The following is a 17015-nucleotide window of genomic DNA, read 5'->3' as shown; positions in this document are numbered from 1 at the left end:
ACTTAAAATTTTTTTATCATAAAATCGTGTCGAGGACGCAAACCTTAAAAAGACAAAAAGAATGAGAGTGATAAGGGGCAACTTGTTTGGACACCGCGTACCTTTTGACAATTCAAAGTGAAGGCTTTCGAGGTTTTTAGGCGGACATCATCGGACACGTGCGTTTACCATCTTTATCTTTCTTTATAGAAGGAAATTTATGAGAACTTTATAATATGAAAACAAAATTTTGCAGCCTTATAAAATTTTATGGGTTATGTCTCCATAAATGTATTCATAATGTACACGTAAAATTATTCAAATTTTATTTCCATCAAAATTTATGTTTATGACATTTCAGCTGGCAAACTCAGACGTTAAAAGCAACAAATAAATAACATATAAATTGAGGAATGAATACATGGATCTCGATCAGTATATTCTTAATTTTTTCATCGTATTCTCATCATTACCCAACTATTAATTAGTATTTTATCAATGACGACAATTTTGTCTAAAAATTACGTTAAGAGAGTAAAAAGACTTATCTATCCCTCATAGTTTCAATAATAAAAAAAATTACAAATAAATTGTTTCTCATTTTAAAACACGTGAACATGATATTTGGATGAAACTATCATTAAAGATGAAATGTGCAAATTAATGGATACGACCAATAAAAATATTGCTTGCCCCTTATTGTTGGGGGACTGTACACCGAGATATCAAACTTGTTGTACACATAGCAAAATCCTAAAATGTATTTGAGTATAAATAGAAATAAAGAGTTAACTTCTAATAATAATCATGTCGATGATAATCCTAATTAGAAATCGCAATTTTTGAAAATATTTTTTCTCCCTTACACTTTCTTTATGGGCAACTTATAAAAATAACCTTAAAATTTTATATCTTTTGAAAAATCATATGAAAAGTTTTTGAGAAGTCAAAAATACTGTGTAAAATTAAAAAGTAACACAATAACACTTTTTTTAAAAATTGTGTCACTTTTAAAAGTTTAGTATCACTTTTTATTAAAAAATTAGAAACAATGTCACTTTTATTAAAAAAATGATGTTTGTCACTAAAAAAATAGATAGAATTTTCAAAAAGACAATTGAAAAAAGTGACAAATACTTAAAAATGACAAAACAAAAAACAAAAAAAAATGACAAGTATTAAAAAAGTGACAAATTTTTTCTTTTTAAAAAAAAAAAGTGACGAATTTTAAAAAGTGACACAAATTAAAAAAGTTATACGGATTCAAAAAAAAAAAAAAAAAAAAAGGAAAAAATTTTTTTTTTTAAAAAAAAAAAAAGGACAAATTTTAAAAAGGGAAAAAAAAAAAAAAAATTAAACGGATTAAAAAAAAAAAAAAAAAAAAGTGACTCACTCAAAAAAAGTGAAATACACTCAAAAAGTGACAAAGTAAAAAAATAAATAAATAAAAAATGGCAAACACTCAAATTTTCTTGAGTCAACCTGTTTAGTCTAAGATGAGATAATGATAAAATTATTCAATTTCACACATTGATAGCATTCATGTATTCTATAAAGTAATGATCGATCTCATATATAAATAATCACATGATAAATGTTTATATACTCAATTCATAGACACGTTAAGTGGGTACTTCCTGAAAAGACTAGTCCAAGTTCAGGCAATCATAGGATAATGGATTTTGTCCGTGTAAAAGTAGGTAATATACGGATATTAGTTCAAAATCTAATAATTAAAACATAAGTTATTTCATTAGCAACTTAATAGCTACTTCATACATAAATTTCACCATTAGATGCTAGACAACTTTCAGGGTTTTATTTATTATTATTTTCTTTTTGGGGTTTTAGAACCAAAGATCAAATTTGAGCAGTAACGGTAGTTGGACTTTTTTATTAGAATAGAGTTACAGCAATAATCGAACAATTGAGAGAGTGAGAGTTGAGATTATTTAGTCATTTGCGATATTTAATTTGAAAATTCTTTGAAAATTATTATTTATCATATATGTGAGATTATTTAGAATTCTTTGAGAATTGTTATTTTACATATATATATATATGAAATTTGTGAATTTATGACAATAATAACTTGTATGTGTTGATATAGTATAAATAATTTTTTAATGAGTTTGCTCGTCACCCACTAACACCAAATGTTTGCGTCCGTCACTGGTTGCAGCAAGGGGTTCCAAAAGCGCAACAGCTTCAACTACGAGATGAACAAAAGTGCAACAGCTTCATAATAAATGCCAACAACCTCAAACCATGAATGAATCCAGACTATAGACTTGAACACCACATTGATAATAATCAGAACATCTTGAAATAGTCAATTACATATAGACGTATGTCCTCCAGATCAAGAGATCGGGGTCCTTGAAGATAAATGTCCAACAAAGAGACGTGTGGTGTTAGCAGAGTGATCGTTATGACAAGTATTTTCACTTATTATTATATGAAATAGATAAGAAAGAAATCCAATTTCATTTAACACATGCCAAATGCATTCATCAACGAGAAAGCAGAGCATGAATGCAGTAAATTTAACTACATGAATAACTATGAGAACATAGCGGTGAGACAATTTTTCCAAAGCAGTAGCTTATGCACAAAAACAATTAAGCCAAATAAGTTCTTACCAAATATTTTGAATTAATGAATATTGCAGTTTAGTATAAATGAATCCGCTAAAAAATCAAAGGAAAAATAATTCCCAAGTGCAACCACCCAACTTTCCTAATTAGCCCCCATCTGGCTCTCATTCTTTTCAAATTTTAATGGTTGGAATATTTTTTTTTTGAAAAATATGTGGTTGAAAAAGAAAAAAAAAGTTTTTAATTTGCATTTAATATTATTTTATAGAAGATTGTGTGATTAAAAATAAGAGAGAAAAAGAATGAAAATGAGAATAGAGGCCAAAGTAGGCTTAGTAACTCTATTTCAAGGAAACAATACTCCATATTTATTAATTAGCCAAAAAGTGGAAAAAGAACGAAAAGTAAAAGCAAGTTCATGCACTTGACTGAATGGTCTAAAAAAATTGGGGTATTAATCCAAGCTAAATTTTCAAGAACTGGAATAAACGAACACACACACACACACAAAAGGGGAAATTTGTAGGATGTGAAGACCTGCGAACTAATATTTCAAGATGATAAAAGGAAGAATCGAGTATAAAATCTAATTCAAAGTGAAATTGAAAGAGAAATTCATACCTGATTCGGTGTGAGAACCCCCGATTGATTTTTAATCTATAAGATCTCGATTATCTACAATAGGTGATTTGGGGCTTCTGGAGTTTTGGTAATTTGAGGGGTTTTAACCGTATTAATTACGAGATTACGAGTTTTAATTAGTTTTAAGATTATTATTCTAATTTTTTATTTTTGAAGGGTATTGTGCCTAATTTTTCCTTTCTTTATTCGGACACGAAATCCAAGATATGTAATTTGTTAGGGCTTCATTTGTAATCATTCAAGTGTCAAAGAGTCACTACCGATATTGACAAAAGGACTTTGCTTGATGTACATAATTTTTGTACATCAAGGTGTCCATGCCTCTCACATGGGGTGGAGCCCACACTTTTGTAGGTCTCACCTCATGTGAGAGGCATGGACACCCTTATGGACAAAAATTATGTACATCTAGTATTTTCCTTGACAAAATTGCCATCGAGGAAGCATCATAATTTGTTAATCGATCAACTAATAAAGAATTTCTCCATAACCATTATAAAAAATATAGTAATTTAATAAATAAAAAAACAATTAATTAGTTTATATTATCCGTTAGAGATAATTTTTTATAAATATTCATACAAACAACTTGCAGAGAGAAACAAAATCTCTACTTGCAGTATGATATTATTGGTGATTGTGACATCAGATGAAAGCAACGTAACATGACAATGACTAATAAAAAATAATTTAAATAAGTTAATTATATACAATTCTGTAGATAATTAAATAGATTATTTTCGATTACAAACAGATTTGCCGTCTGTAATATTAAAAAAAAATATATTATAATAAAATTTAATTTATTGAAAGAAATTATGTCAACAAATAAAGTAATAACATTAAAATTTCATCTTAAGAAAATATAATTATAAAATCAACTTATCAGCAGTTAAAATTGTAAATAAAAATTTCAAATATCTTGACTTAAATGACAGAATACGCCATCGGTAACTTATTAAAAAATAAAAAATAAACTTGCGTAGATAACACTTATAATGACAACTACGTTGACGATCGCCTTCGTATAATTACTGATAGTATCACCATTGCAAGATGTATCGATGATGACCTTTCCTAATCTCTAACTATAACCATATATTAATTTTTATCAGAATATCGATGATATTGAAAAAAAGTTAAAAATCATGTGCTTTATTTTACTTAATTCAAATATTCTCTCTCAATTGAGATTCATGTTCATCTTGTACCAATGGTACTTCACTTTGTCTTTATTATTGTACATAATTGCCTGTATTTTATCAATAAAGTTCATGTAGATTCCTTGAGACCAATGGCTTAAAAGATTTAATCTTCTAATGGATTATAAGTGAAAAGAATCCATATCACAGAACGGCAAACTTCTCAATAAGCCTCTGCCATTTTGTTCAAAAACACCATGGGAGAACCTCCAATTCCCCATATGCACCCTCTCCCACTCCAATCACCTTCTCTGCCAAAACCAAACTTGCACATGTTATATTACGGCCTCGTCGTCATCGGAACGGCTGCGATTGTGCTGGTTCTATACAATCTCGTCGTCGTAAAATGGTGCACAGAATACTCCGATAGCACGCGCCTTCGACGTACCACTAACCTCGAACGAAGATTCAAGAAACCGAACAAATTCTCACTGTCCAGCTACAAGTACAAGAAAGATAGAGCAGGGGAAGAAGATGATGATTCTGAATGTGCAGTTTGCCTATCAGTGTTTGAAGAAGGTGAAGAAATAAGGCAGCTTCCACAGTGCAAGCACTGTTTTCATGCTCCGTGTATTGATATGTGGCTCTATTCCCACCTTGATTGTCCGCTTTGTCGTTCCCCGGTTCTTCGCCAGTTTTCTTCTGTCACCGAGCAATCAGAGAACTCTCAGGAAGGATTGTTAGATCCAGGCAACTTGGTTTAGAAGTCTGTCAACCATTGACAGTGAAATGTAATGATACTATTTGTGGCTAATGCATTATCTTTGGTGCGTTTGGGCCTATGAACTCAGATGAAAATATCAAAATAGAATTGTAGACAGTGAATTGCTCAGAAGATTGAATCAGTATGGCCAACTATGAATTTTGCTATGAGTATATGGAGGTTTACATGTTGGTTGACACGGGCCCACCTCCCCACTCACATAGGGAGGTCGAGGTCGGCCCCACACATGTGGCCGTGGACCCCGACTTTTCCCATGTGAGAGGTCGGGTGGAACCGTGTCAACCAACATGTAAACCAACAAGTACAAATGGCATAATCCGACCAACTATACATATACTCTGGGTTAAAGGGCCAACATGAATTCAAACGATAAGAAATTCAGGCAATAGTAATCCTTCATTTTTGGTCTCTGTTTTTCGTGTTGTTTACCAACCTTGTCACTCTCCAGTGTCACGATTCGTCATATCCAAACTGTCACAATTTCGAGTAAATAAATCTATAGACAGGAAGGTCTTTTCCTCCTACTAATGATATTCTAGGAATTCCCAATCGCTTACTTCAATAGAGGGCGACGCGATACATGTGGGAATATGAATTATGTTAGCTAAAGTGGCCAGTGAATCCGGGAGAGGACCTAAGCAAGCGAAAACTCGAAGAGCATGTGCCAGAAGGCACACATTTCTCGACAAACAAACCCGCAAGAACTTGCAGTCACATATTCATAAACTATACACGGAAGAGATGGGGAGAATTTGGCAAAACAAAAGGCTCTGCTGCAGTTTCTAACCCCTAATGGCATATGGGTTGGACTCGGTTCGAGAATATTAAGCCCTGTTTTGTAACCATTTTTCCCAATATTCTTTTTTCTTATACTTATTTTTAATCACACGCTCTCACAATAAAATATTCTTTAGGTAAACTCGAAAATTTTACTCTTTAAAGACTCATTCTACACAAAATATGGCTGTATAACGGGCTAAGAAAGAAGAAGAAACTAAGGCCGTGGTTGGTTTGCCATTTCGACCCATTTTTCGTTTTTCGTTTTCGAAAACGCAGAAAACGAGTTTGGTTCGTCGTTTTCGATAACGAGTTAAAATTTATAACAGAAAACTCAAAACGACTTTTTAGCGTTTTCAATTATAGATGTCAAAAACGCTCAAAATTCGAAAGAATGGCCGATTTTGGAGAAAACTAAAAATCGTTTTGAAAATGAAAATGAAAACCAACTACACCCTAAATTTTTGTCTATAGAAGTGCCCGAGTCATATCCGATATTGGTCGAGGCAACGCGGGGCGGGACTAGACTTAAGAAATTCACCATCCCTACTTAGAATTTCTAAGTCATGCCTATAAATTATTTGAAGTGACTCCTAACAAGAAAGATATTTCTTAATTCAAATATTCTCTATCAATCATGATTCATCCCAATCTTATACAAAAAAGTTATTTATTTTGTCTTTATTTATTATATAAACTGTCTAGATTCCCCGTATATTTAAAACCCACAGTTTTGTAGATAAAATTCTGTACTCTTTCAGGACCATGGTTTCAAGATGTAACAGATTATAATCAAATTATAAGTAACTAAAATCTACTACAGAAAGCACCAATCATCTCAATAAACCCCTGCAATTGTGTACTAAAACACCATGGGAGAACCTCCAATCCCCCATATGCACCCTCCTCCCCCACTACCCCCACCTTTTCTACAAAAATCAAACTTGCCCATGTTATATTATGGCATCTTCGTCTTAGGAACGGCTGCAACTGTGCTTGTAGTGTACAATCTCATCATTGTAAAATTATGCACAGAGTACTATGGTGGCACTGGCACACGCCTGGGACGTACTGGTGACCTCGAATCTACCTCGACCCCAAGATTTTATAAACAGAAGAAAGCCGTCTTGTCCAGCTTTAAGTACAAGAAAAATGAAGCAGATGACTCTGGATGTGCTGTTTGTCTATCAGAGTTTGAAGAAGGTGAAGAAATAAGGCAACTTCCACGGTGCAAGCACTGTTTTCATGCTCCCTGTATTGATATGTGGCTTTATTCCCACTTTAACTGTCCACTTTGTCGTTCCCTGGTCGAGCCACCGGTTCTTCGCGGCACAGATCAATTAGAGAACTCTCGGGAAGGATTGCCGGATCCAGGCAACTTGGTTTAGAAATTTGTGAATCATTGACAGTGTGGAATGGAATCATACCATTTGTGCATAATATTGCATAGTGCCCTATCTTTGGTGTGTGGACGCCAATGATGAACTCAGATGAAAATGTCCAAATTACAAAGATAATCTTTTGAATTTTTCTAAAGTTACAGATTTTATTTAATAGAATATTAATTCTGTTAAAAAGTTTTATTCCTGTAGCAAAGTTCTACAGCCTGTTTGTTTGGGAGGGATTTTTTTTATTCTAAAAATTTGATTTTTTAACCGTTATTTCACAATTTTAACTGTAATTTTTTATTTCTTCCCTCGTAGATGGATCTCACTTTTCTTCTAAACGATCAAAAAATCAATTCTCAAAATTCCTTTCAAACACGGCCCTAATCTTCTTGCTAGCTCTACTGCGTGTACAGAAAAATATTGTCAGAATTGCAACAGATCACACTTGGCAACAATTCTGGTAGCAGTTCCTCTGTGCAGTGGGAATTGCTGTCTTTTTGCAAGCCGTTGAACTGTAAATAGTAATTACTTACAAGATTCTAAGGTGAACTAGTATACACACAGGCTTAAAGAACCAACTTTTTTAAGTAGAAATTTTTGGAATTTGATTATAATAAAAAAGAAATTACACTGCCTTAGGAAGGGGGTTGATTCTAACCTTCCATGGGCATAGGATACAAAAAGGGGAATTAGTACGGAAAAGGTTATCGATAATACCAATAGGCCAATACAATACACACAAAGTTCCGTACTTGGTTAGACATGGGTGGGACAAAAACAAGAGAGACTGGGCCCCAAACAAATAAGACTGGGACAGGTTGAATGCAAGGGATAAGATAAGGCAACCTTTGGTTTACGTCTCTGTTTATCGTGTTACTTAACGACTACGATGGACTAATATGGACAGGTCGACACATGATTTTTCAAATAAATATTGATAGGATACATAGTCGACGTGTTGATTAAATTATTTAAATTTCTTCATTTATATAGTATAACTTTAATTTTATACTAATTATTAATTTTTCTTGCTGAAATCTTTTAAATATGAGTACCTATTTGTTAGTTAATAATAACTTTAAGTTAAAAATACATATTATTTCTAATAAAGAAAGAAAAATAACTATGGTAAAGTGTTCGACGGGTATTCATGTTCGATACGTTCAGACCCTAACTAAAGTGTCCGTGCCACAGAGCTTAACAACATTATACTCTCCAGTGTTATCTTATACATTATCCAAGCTATATTGGTCTCGAGTTAATATACACCTACATACTGGAAGGTCGTGTCTTCATAATTACATATTCTGGAAAGTTCCCAATCCCTCAGTTCAACTTGCTACATTTTTTTTATTTTTTTTTTTGCTTGTCCCCCCAAAAACATGCATCTACGTTCTATTCTCTCTTGATTCTCAGTCCTTCGAATATGTTAGATATTGTGAAGTTTAATCATACTGCACACTTGAGCTTATTTTCTTTGGAAGGGACTTATTTGGTGCTTATAAGCAGGAAAGGAAAAGAATAAGACCCCACCCAAATATTAATTTCTTGACCACATATCAACCTACCTTGAACATTCACACATGTATCAAATCACCCTCGTATTTCTATTTTTCAGAGGGCTGTTTTTCAGTGAAAGAGAGGGGTGAGGGCAAGACCTTATATTCTCTTCGTCACAGAAAAACTAGTAGTAAATAGTGGATGATTGAGATGAACCACTAGAACTCTGTGTATACATTGCTTGTTGCACTACTGCCTTTTCATTTGTACTGCTCTTGAAAGTATGGAATAGAGCTTAATCCGTAACAAGTTGAATAGAGTTCAACACAAAGGAACTTTCTCCTTGTAGGTGACAATTCATACTACGAACTTGTGCATTTTTCACTTCGTACGATCGGTTAAAAGTTTGAAGAGTTTTCAACGGTCAGGATGTTTAGTTCTACTACGTAGCATATGAACTATTACTCTTCGAGACTAATCTAGATTGTTCTCAACAACATTAAGAAAGAAGAAGAAACTTTATAATGTTAAGTCGTGTCCAATATTGTGTACCAAACATGCTATTTAACATTAGAGCATGAAAAATAAATGTACTCTATTGAAATTATTAAAGTATGGAGTTTAATAATCTTCACAGATGTTACAAAGCCGTGATCTCGTCCAGTCTAACCAGTTAATTTGTACTTTACAAGTCAATTACATTTTTCTCAAATTATCTAACCTGGCCTGAAGGTCATTGTCTATCCCGCCATCGTCATTTTCTGTTGACTCAGCTTGTGGAACCTTACCTTTTGCAGCTGGGGCTGCTACAGTCGTCGATGGTGCATTAACAAGCTACATCAAGTTCAAACCAAGAATTAATTAGCACTTGCTAAAGGAAAAATCATCTTCAAATCCAACACAAAGAACCAAAGGAGAAAGATGTACCTCAGAATTAATATCGATTCCAATCTCATCAAGAACCTGATTCACCAACTCTTCCGTCTCTTCTTCCTCTTCATCTCCTTCCAGTGCATCATCGATGGAATCTCCCATCACCTCACTTACTAGTTCCATCTTTTCATTCTGCATTTCGAATTCTTGCATTATTCTCTGAAGGGATGGCAAGTTCATTTGCCTATTCATTTGGCCCATTGCCTTTGTAACACCTTTCATCGCCTCCCCCATTGCTTGTGTTGATTTCAATGTCTGGAAAGAGGTATTGAAGTTAATGAAAAAATTTACAAACCGAAGTATAGGAAAAAAGGAGAAACTGCAAAATGAAATAGTTTATAACAACAAACTAAGCCTTATTCCTAAGAATTTTGCAGTCGGCTACATAGATTCTCTTTCACCACTCCATTCAATTTATTGATACATCAAATGACAGAACCAGTAATATTAAATCCTTAGGAACTACAACAGGAATAGACGAAAATTTAGTACTGGTCTACCCCTCCCTCTTCTAAATTCTTCTACAGGCATCGCATCTCTCTTACAAATTGAAGCCTCTTCAGGTCTAAATGATTGCAATACATGTCCGTCCTTAAAAAATTATCAATTTGTGCCACCCTACTTGTTATGTTCTCCTTCAGCAAATATTTTGTTAACTCGTGATTAAATTCTTTGCTGAATAAATTATTGAAAAGAATACAATATTGGACGACTGATGATGAATTAAAACCAAAATCATGGCTAACATATCAAATCCACATAACCAAACTATCTGGATCAAAACGAATTACTATACATGATATACAAACTTAAAATGTCACAAAGTCAATTACTATAACAAATTCTGAGGGATACACCTTGTATCTGAAGTCCCAAATCAAATCTAAATGACCAAGTCATGACAACATACCTGAATTCTGAGGGATACACCTTGCAGTTGGGATTTGAGCTTATAGAATTTTTCAATCTGATGACGTGTTCTTATGAGATCTTTAGCCATCACCTTAACAGCTCCCTGCAACAAAGCACTTAAAAATGGCTTTGAGTAATTGGGCTCCAAATGAGTTGCATTTAGAATCACTAATGGAACCAAAAGTATCAGATTCTATCATGGAAGCACAATAATAACTAACTACAATTTAATCAATTTCCAGAAACAATATCGGAAGACAAGAAAAAAGGAAATCATAAGGAGCATCTTAATGCAATTGGTGAATCTAAAGAAACTAGCAGTCAGTGATTCAAAATGTTCGGAATGAATTTGTCAATCATAAACCAGAGGATTACCAAAAACATTCCAAAGAATCTTTGAAATGAACCCTTCCATAACTGCTGATTTGTGAACTAGTATTCATTTTCAATATGAAACGATGTCTTCGGGACAAGAATGGTCTGTAGCACCTGACATATGTTTCAAGGAATTCCAACACCAGAATTGAAACAATCAGCACAAAATCCTATTATGTTCATTCTAAAATTCTGTTAACATGTCAGTCATATGTGACTGCGTGAATTTAAAAGAATTTGACTTGCCTTGATGATTTCTAGCCCTCAGTCATCTGGCGTAAGCTAGATACCAAATTATAATTTTTATAATTCATTATCTGCCAAAATTGGTAAAGCAAAAATCTAGACCTTACTCAAAAATAATTTGAAATTGTTCAAACACAAAACAGAAAAAGGTGAGAAGAAATATTAACATAGTGCAATTCTTTTGTCCCCATCTAAATCATTATAGAAACTGTATTTATTTCAAGGCTTAATTACATGTCAAAACTTACTACATTTTCACCCTATACGCATGTTCCATTTTTTCTTTAACTTTTCAGCCTCAAATTTATTCCTTAATACATACAACATCATCTTACTAAAGGACTCAAGGAATGCGAGTTCCAGTTCCAGGAAAATAAATTAGCAAAGGGCTCTTTCATTTTTTTTATTTTTTTTTTCTTTCTCCAGAAAAGATTGTACAGCAATATCATAGCTTCCAGAAACATGCAACATAATTTTTGTTTCTTTCACATGCCCAAGTGGGGCCAGTCCATTAATAAAAATTAAACCAAGATAATTTACAGGCATCTGACATGATATAAACACCTATTGCAAATGTGGGAGAACAGTAGATTTGAAATTATCATATTCTGCATCAAAAATTAAAATTTCATGATTTGTGAAGAAAAATATTCATTTTTTTACCTAGTCAATGTAGGATGATGATGATGATGATGATGATGATGATGATGATAATAATAATAATAATTGTAATCAGAGATAGGCTGCTTTGGCTCTCCTCTTAGATATCACTAAAAATTTTCAAGGAACTAAATCAATTGCTAAAATGTTAATTTAAAGTTCTGGAACATAAAAAGGCAGCAAGATGGCTTTATCTCTATAGAGAAAATGAGTTAAAACAACATCACATTTACAATTCAGAAGCTAAGCATATTAAATCTGGAGAGCCCACGTACCATCTGCCCTTGCTTGGCACTTTTCTTTATCTCAGCAATAAGTTTTTTCTCTTGTGTTTGTAGACCCTGTCTCTCCCGCTCTATTTCGCGAATTGATTTATCAAGCATTCTCTTATTCTCCCGAAGAAGTTCTGTAAATCATAATAATATAATATTATAGGTAATTCAGATCAATGAAATGCTCTGTCAAAGAGAGAAAGACCACAATCATAAACTATTTATTCCAAACTAAGAATAACTGATCATAAGCCACGCTCCATGGTTAGTACCCCAGGTCATTTGAGTACCAAAATTATGGTAATTAAAAAGGGAACAAGCAACAAAAGAAACACAAACTAATATTAATATATAATAATGAATCAAATCCAACAAATATATCCATATCAGTAAATCCAGGTTGGCCCCATGAAACAAGGGTTCTGAGAGGAAACGTAAGAAAAAAACTCCAACCTGTGAAATATATACTTTAGCAACTGGACAAATAATAACCCATCCACTCACAAATAACCCTATGTCCAGTGGGTTTTCAAGTATAATGACTTTATTTTATTATCAAATGCAATTAATTCTATTTATTGACATCTCCATTATATTTTTTATTTAGATAAACGTGTATGAATAATGGAGTTTGAAGAATAAATGGGAGTGATATGTTAATCAAAAGGAGTTGGGATAATGAGATACATTTCATGTTGATCTATTCTTGAACAATCCCTAGTCATTTGGGCAAATGACATACGGATATGATCTATCCGGATAGGCTAGTACACATTACTCTTCTTTCTTTCGAAGAGATAAGTTCACCTCATTAACTAGAGTCTGGGGAAGCTCGAGTAGATATTTGGATGCTTGTTAGATGATTAAGTTACTTGGAGGCCTGTCGTAAAGATCCATACGGGTGACCATTTGAGTGTCAGTGAATTACTTCTTCTGAGCGATGGTTGTTAAGCTGATCCTTAAAATTGTGATCATCAAGGAATCTTATGTGTTTGATCATCGTACTTTGATAGTGTTGGATATAACTCTATTTAGGGTTTCTACCACAACAATAATTAGGTATTGCGAAATTACATGAAGATCGACGAATAATCAAGATGGGATTCATCATTCTCCGTAGACTTGATTATTGATATTGAAAGTCCTTGACCAAGGTGGAGTTATGATTTTAAAGAGTTTCAAATACAGCTCATTGAATCGAAAGCTCAAGGTAACAAAAAACATAATTGGTGAATGATATTGGCACTAAAGTCCATATCTCTTAAACAATTAGGACATAGTTGATGAAAGGATTTTATTTCATGCTAACGGACATTTTATGTTTTGTCATACCGTATGAATTTTCGTCAAATGGGTAGCCTTGACGAATTACTAGATGTTAATGTTGGACATTTAATATGAATAAATTGATTGTTGAATTAATCGATAAATTAAAAGGAGCTTTGACTTATCTTATCCTGATTTGAATTGGATAATAATTCACATTAGTTGTGATCCTTACTGAGATCCTAATAGATCACATAAAAGTGGTGAGTACTAGAAGATGAAAGTGAAATTTTAATTAATTGACAGGTATGATGCATTTTGTGCAACTAATTAGTTGGTAGATTGGACTATTAACTAATGAGTCAAAATTATTTAATGCATTTAGTTAATTTTAGATTTAGTTAATGGGCTAAATTTACAAAATAAAATTAATTACTTTTGGGGACAATAAATTTAGAAAGTTTTTATTGTCACAATGCTATTAGCGTTATAAAGGTTTTTATTATTTTTAATAGCATTATGATTACAAACGTCTATAAATCGTTTGATACTAAGGTTGAAAGGATATAGATTTTTGCTAGCACAAAAATAATTCTCAAAACCTATATGTCGTCTGCCTCATTGTTCCTATTGTAGGAATTTTTGCCTTCCAACTTTCCCGTGAGGATTAGTATTAAGACAGAGCACTTGCACTACTATGGTAAATCGAGATATAGAATAAAGGAATTATCTCTTAGGCTATTAAGGCCGATGAAGATGTGGAATTGTTGTTGTGCAGAGGAAACAAATTTTACAAGACTGGAAGTTCAAAGGAAAAATCAGTTTCTACCATCTGAATCTTTAAGATGTAACGATTTCTTACGAATCATATTAGAACATCAAAGTTTTCATGTGTAGGAAATTAAGTTTAAAATTTCTGCTGTGCATGTCTATTTAATTCCCCACAACACGTAGGCTTAGATGGTTCTAAACAAAATTAATAAAAAAGCATAATCATATGTGTCGTCGTAACATTGATGTCCCGTGTAATGCAATAACACTGCTACATGCGTGTAGAAACTCTCGTAAACAAGAGTGAAGTGATCCAGTAAAATTGGTTAAAAGCGAGAGAGGCAGACCCAAATTAACATGAGCTAGTGTGGTGCCAAATATTTGATATAACTAAACCTTTTGATATGATGAAAAAGAATTCGTGCCCCAAATTTATTGGAAATAAGCTTTGTTTCTAAGAGCATATTTTGCCGCACTTCAAAGAAAGTTGTTGTAATGCAATAACGGTTCTAGAGACATCAACCTTATGCCATGGACAAAACAGTCTGTCACTGCAATGCCAAACACATGAATGAGGTATGTTGGCACGAAGAGAATACGAGCTTCCATTAATTAGAACTGACAGTATTTTCAAATTGGGTAAAGGTTAACAGATTGACCATAATCTCTCTACCACTCACATTTTAAGAAGGAAAGAGACCAAATAAAGAAGCAAAATGGTTTTCTGGCATTCATTAACATAACCATGACAGAATAAATAGTCAAACTTAAACGATATAGTTTTTCTCATTTAACTTAACCATGATAAAATAAATCTTAAAACTTAAAAGGATATATCTTTTCGATATGGAATGGATTGGGACAAAGACAGTAAAAAATGCATAGTCTTTTAGAGACAAAGTATGCCTATTCCCATATCCAGGTAATCTAAATATACTATATATCTAAAGTACAACTTGATATTTGACTTAACCTCTTCACTTTGTCAAAAGAACTGTAGGCCCTTATGCCTTGAAAAGGCCATTGAATCCACAAATACATTCTCAGTATAGATCATTTCCCACATAGATCTTCATAAAGAAACAAAATTACCTAGTTCTTGTCTTCAAGAAATATCTCTATTTAACAAATATTACCACATTTTCCCAATGATTCTTAAACTCTATGATCTATACCCAACTCCTAATTGAGCTTACAGCAATGATCTTGTGTTTCATCATGTGTGCTGCTCATTCCACCCCCAGAAATTTGCTCCCCTGTCCATAATACTAATCTCAAATTCGAGACAAATAAATTAAAACAAGATTTTCTAAAACAGAGATAAACCTTTTCTATACATTTGGTCTTTCTTTCTAGCTTCCCCAACCAAAAATAATTCCCCAAAATAGATAACAGGAAATTTCCATTTCACAAGTAATTGAGCAATAACATGATCTGATCAAAACATCCAAAACCATATCATACCATCAAATTAGTCCCAATTCAGAAAACTACAAACCCAATGAAATTCCTGAATTAAAAAGAGCAAAAACCAATGATATTACTTCAGTGCAAAGCAAACAAAGAAACGAACCTGCCGGAGTCTTTTTCTTTCCAAAAAGGAAACTCATGGTGATTGATCGATTAATTCCGGCAACAAAATTAAGCCTCCAATTGAATTTTCTTCTCAACTGATATATGTTCTGTATATAATCTTCTGATAATAAAATAAAGAAAAATCGTCGTCAAAAAAGGGGTTTTAACATAAGATTTACGAATTAATGGTTGAGGGAATATTCAAATCGAAAATGTACGTAATCAAGGCGGAAAAGTTTTTTTAGTTATTTTTGATCAATCAACGGTACAAGATGCATAATCTTGTTGGTTATGTTACAGGGTGTCATGACAGTATCCACATCCGATCAACTTCCACGTGGGTCCTTCCATTACTTTCTTGGGTGATACAACACTTACATTACGGTATCAAGCCCCAGGCATTGGCGGACCTAGTGAGTCAAGTGACCCACCAACCTCAACAGTTTTTTTGAGCCAAAAATCAGAATTGGACAATAACGATATTTGGGCATTTTTTTATTATAATAGAGTTATAGCAATGACAAAACAATTGAGATAGTGAGAGTTGAGATTATTTTGTCATTTACGATACTTAATTTGAAAATTCTTTGAAAATTGTTATTCATAATATATGTAAAATTATTTGGAATTCTTTGAGAATTGTTATTTTTCATATATATGAAATTTGTGAACATTTGTGTTTTTGTAGAATACATAATTTTTTAGTAACTTTTTAATAAATTTGAATGTGCCTCATTAACTTCAAATACTTGTCTCCGCCACTGCATGGAGGGAGACACCCTTTGAATTTTGAGGGTGAGCTGACACCATTTTGAATACCGTATTATGTACAAATAGCATATTACTTATTGTTCTCATTACGCGGCAAACATCTATGGAGATTCGGCCTATTAGGAAGCTAGGTAAATTTTATCTGCAGTAACCAAAATTTAATCCAACTCTCGATGGTGTCATTAAAATCTAAGAGCACATTTGGTTTGTCGTTTTCTATTTCTAATTTTCGAAAATGCTCCGTGTTAGGTCACACGTTTTCGAAAATGCAGTGTCAAAAACAAGGAAAAGAATTGAAAACTCGAAAAGATTTTTTTCCCCTTTCTAGTGTTTTCAGTTAAAAAACTCAAAACGTAGAAAAAGCTCAAAACACGCCCTTTTTTGAAACCCAGAGGATGTTTAGCAGTAATTTTAAAATAGTAAAT

The 17015-nt window shown here is 33.0% G+C and overlaps 3 protein-coding genes across 3 annotated transcripts; 2 read left to right on the top strand and 1 right to left on the bottom strand.

Moving 5' to 3' along the window:
* Window positions 1-4692: 4692 nt before the first annotated feature.
* Window positions 4693-5124, top strand: LOC111388970 (RING-H2 finger protein ATL52-like). Its single transcript, XM_023013800.1, has one exon. The coding sequence runs from the start codon at window positions 4693-4695 to the stop codon at window positions 5122-5124; it is 432 nt and encodes a 143-aa protein (XP_022869568.1).
* Window positions 5125-6793: 1669 nt separating this feature from the next.
* LOC111388969 (RING-H2 finger protein ATL52-like) lies at window positions 6794-7309 on the top strand. The gene has a single exon (XM_023013799.1). It carries the CDS (start codon window positions 6794-6796, stop codon window positions 7307-7309), a length of 516 nt encoding a protein of 171 aa, XP_022869567.1.
* A 2078-nt stretch (window positions 7310-9387) lies between these two features.
* LOC111388978 (vacuolar protein sorting-associated protein 2 homolog 1-like) lies at window positions 9388-16078 on the bottom strand. The gene is made up of 5 exons (XM_023013812.1): window positions 15818-16078; window positions 12211-12341; window positions 10653-10757; window positions 9737-9997; window positions 9388-9643 (listed from the first exon to the last, which is right to left on the bottom strand). The coding sequence occupies exons 1-5, from the start codon at window positions 15852-15854 to the stop codon at window positions 9506-9508; spliced, it is 672 nt and encodes a 223-aa protein (XP_022869580.1). The 5' UTR covers window positions 15855-16078; the 3' UTR covers window positions 9388-9505.
* Window positions 16079-17015: the final 937 nt, after the last annotated feature.

This window comes from Olea europaea, unplaced genomic scaffold (genome assembly GCF_002742605.1).
Source record: "Olea europaea var. sylvestris unplaced genomic scaffold, O_europaea_v1 scaffold542, whole genome shotgun sequence".
In the NCBI taxonomy this organism is placed as follows: domain Eukaryota; kingdom Viridiplantae; phylum Streptophyta; class Magnoliopsida; order Lamiales; family Oleaceae; genus Olea; species Olea europaea.
The sequence above is the reverse complement of the archived record's forward strand: the minus strand, read 5'-3'. Positions and strand labels throughout refer to the sequence as shown.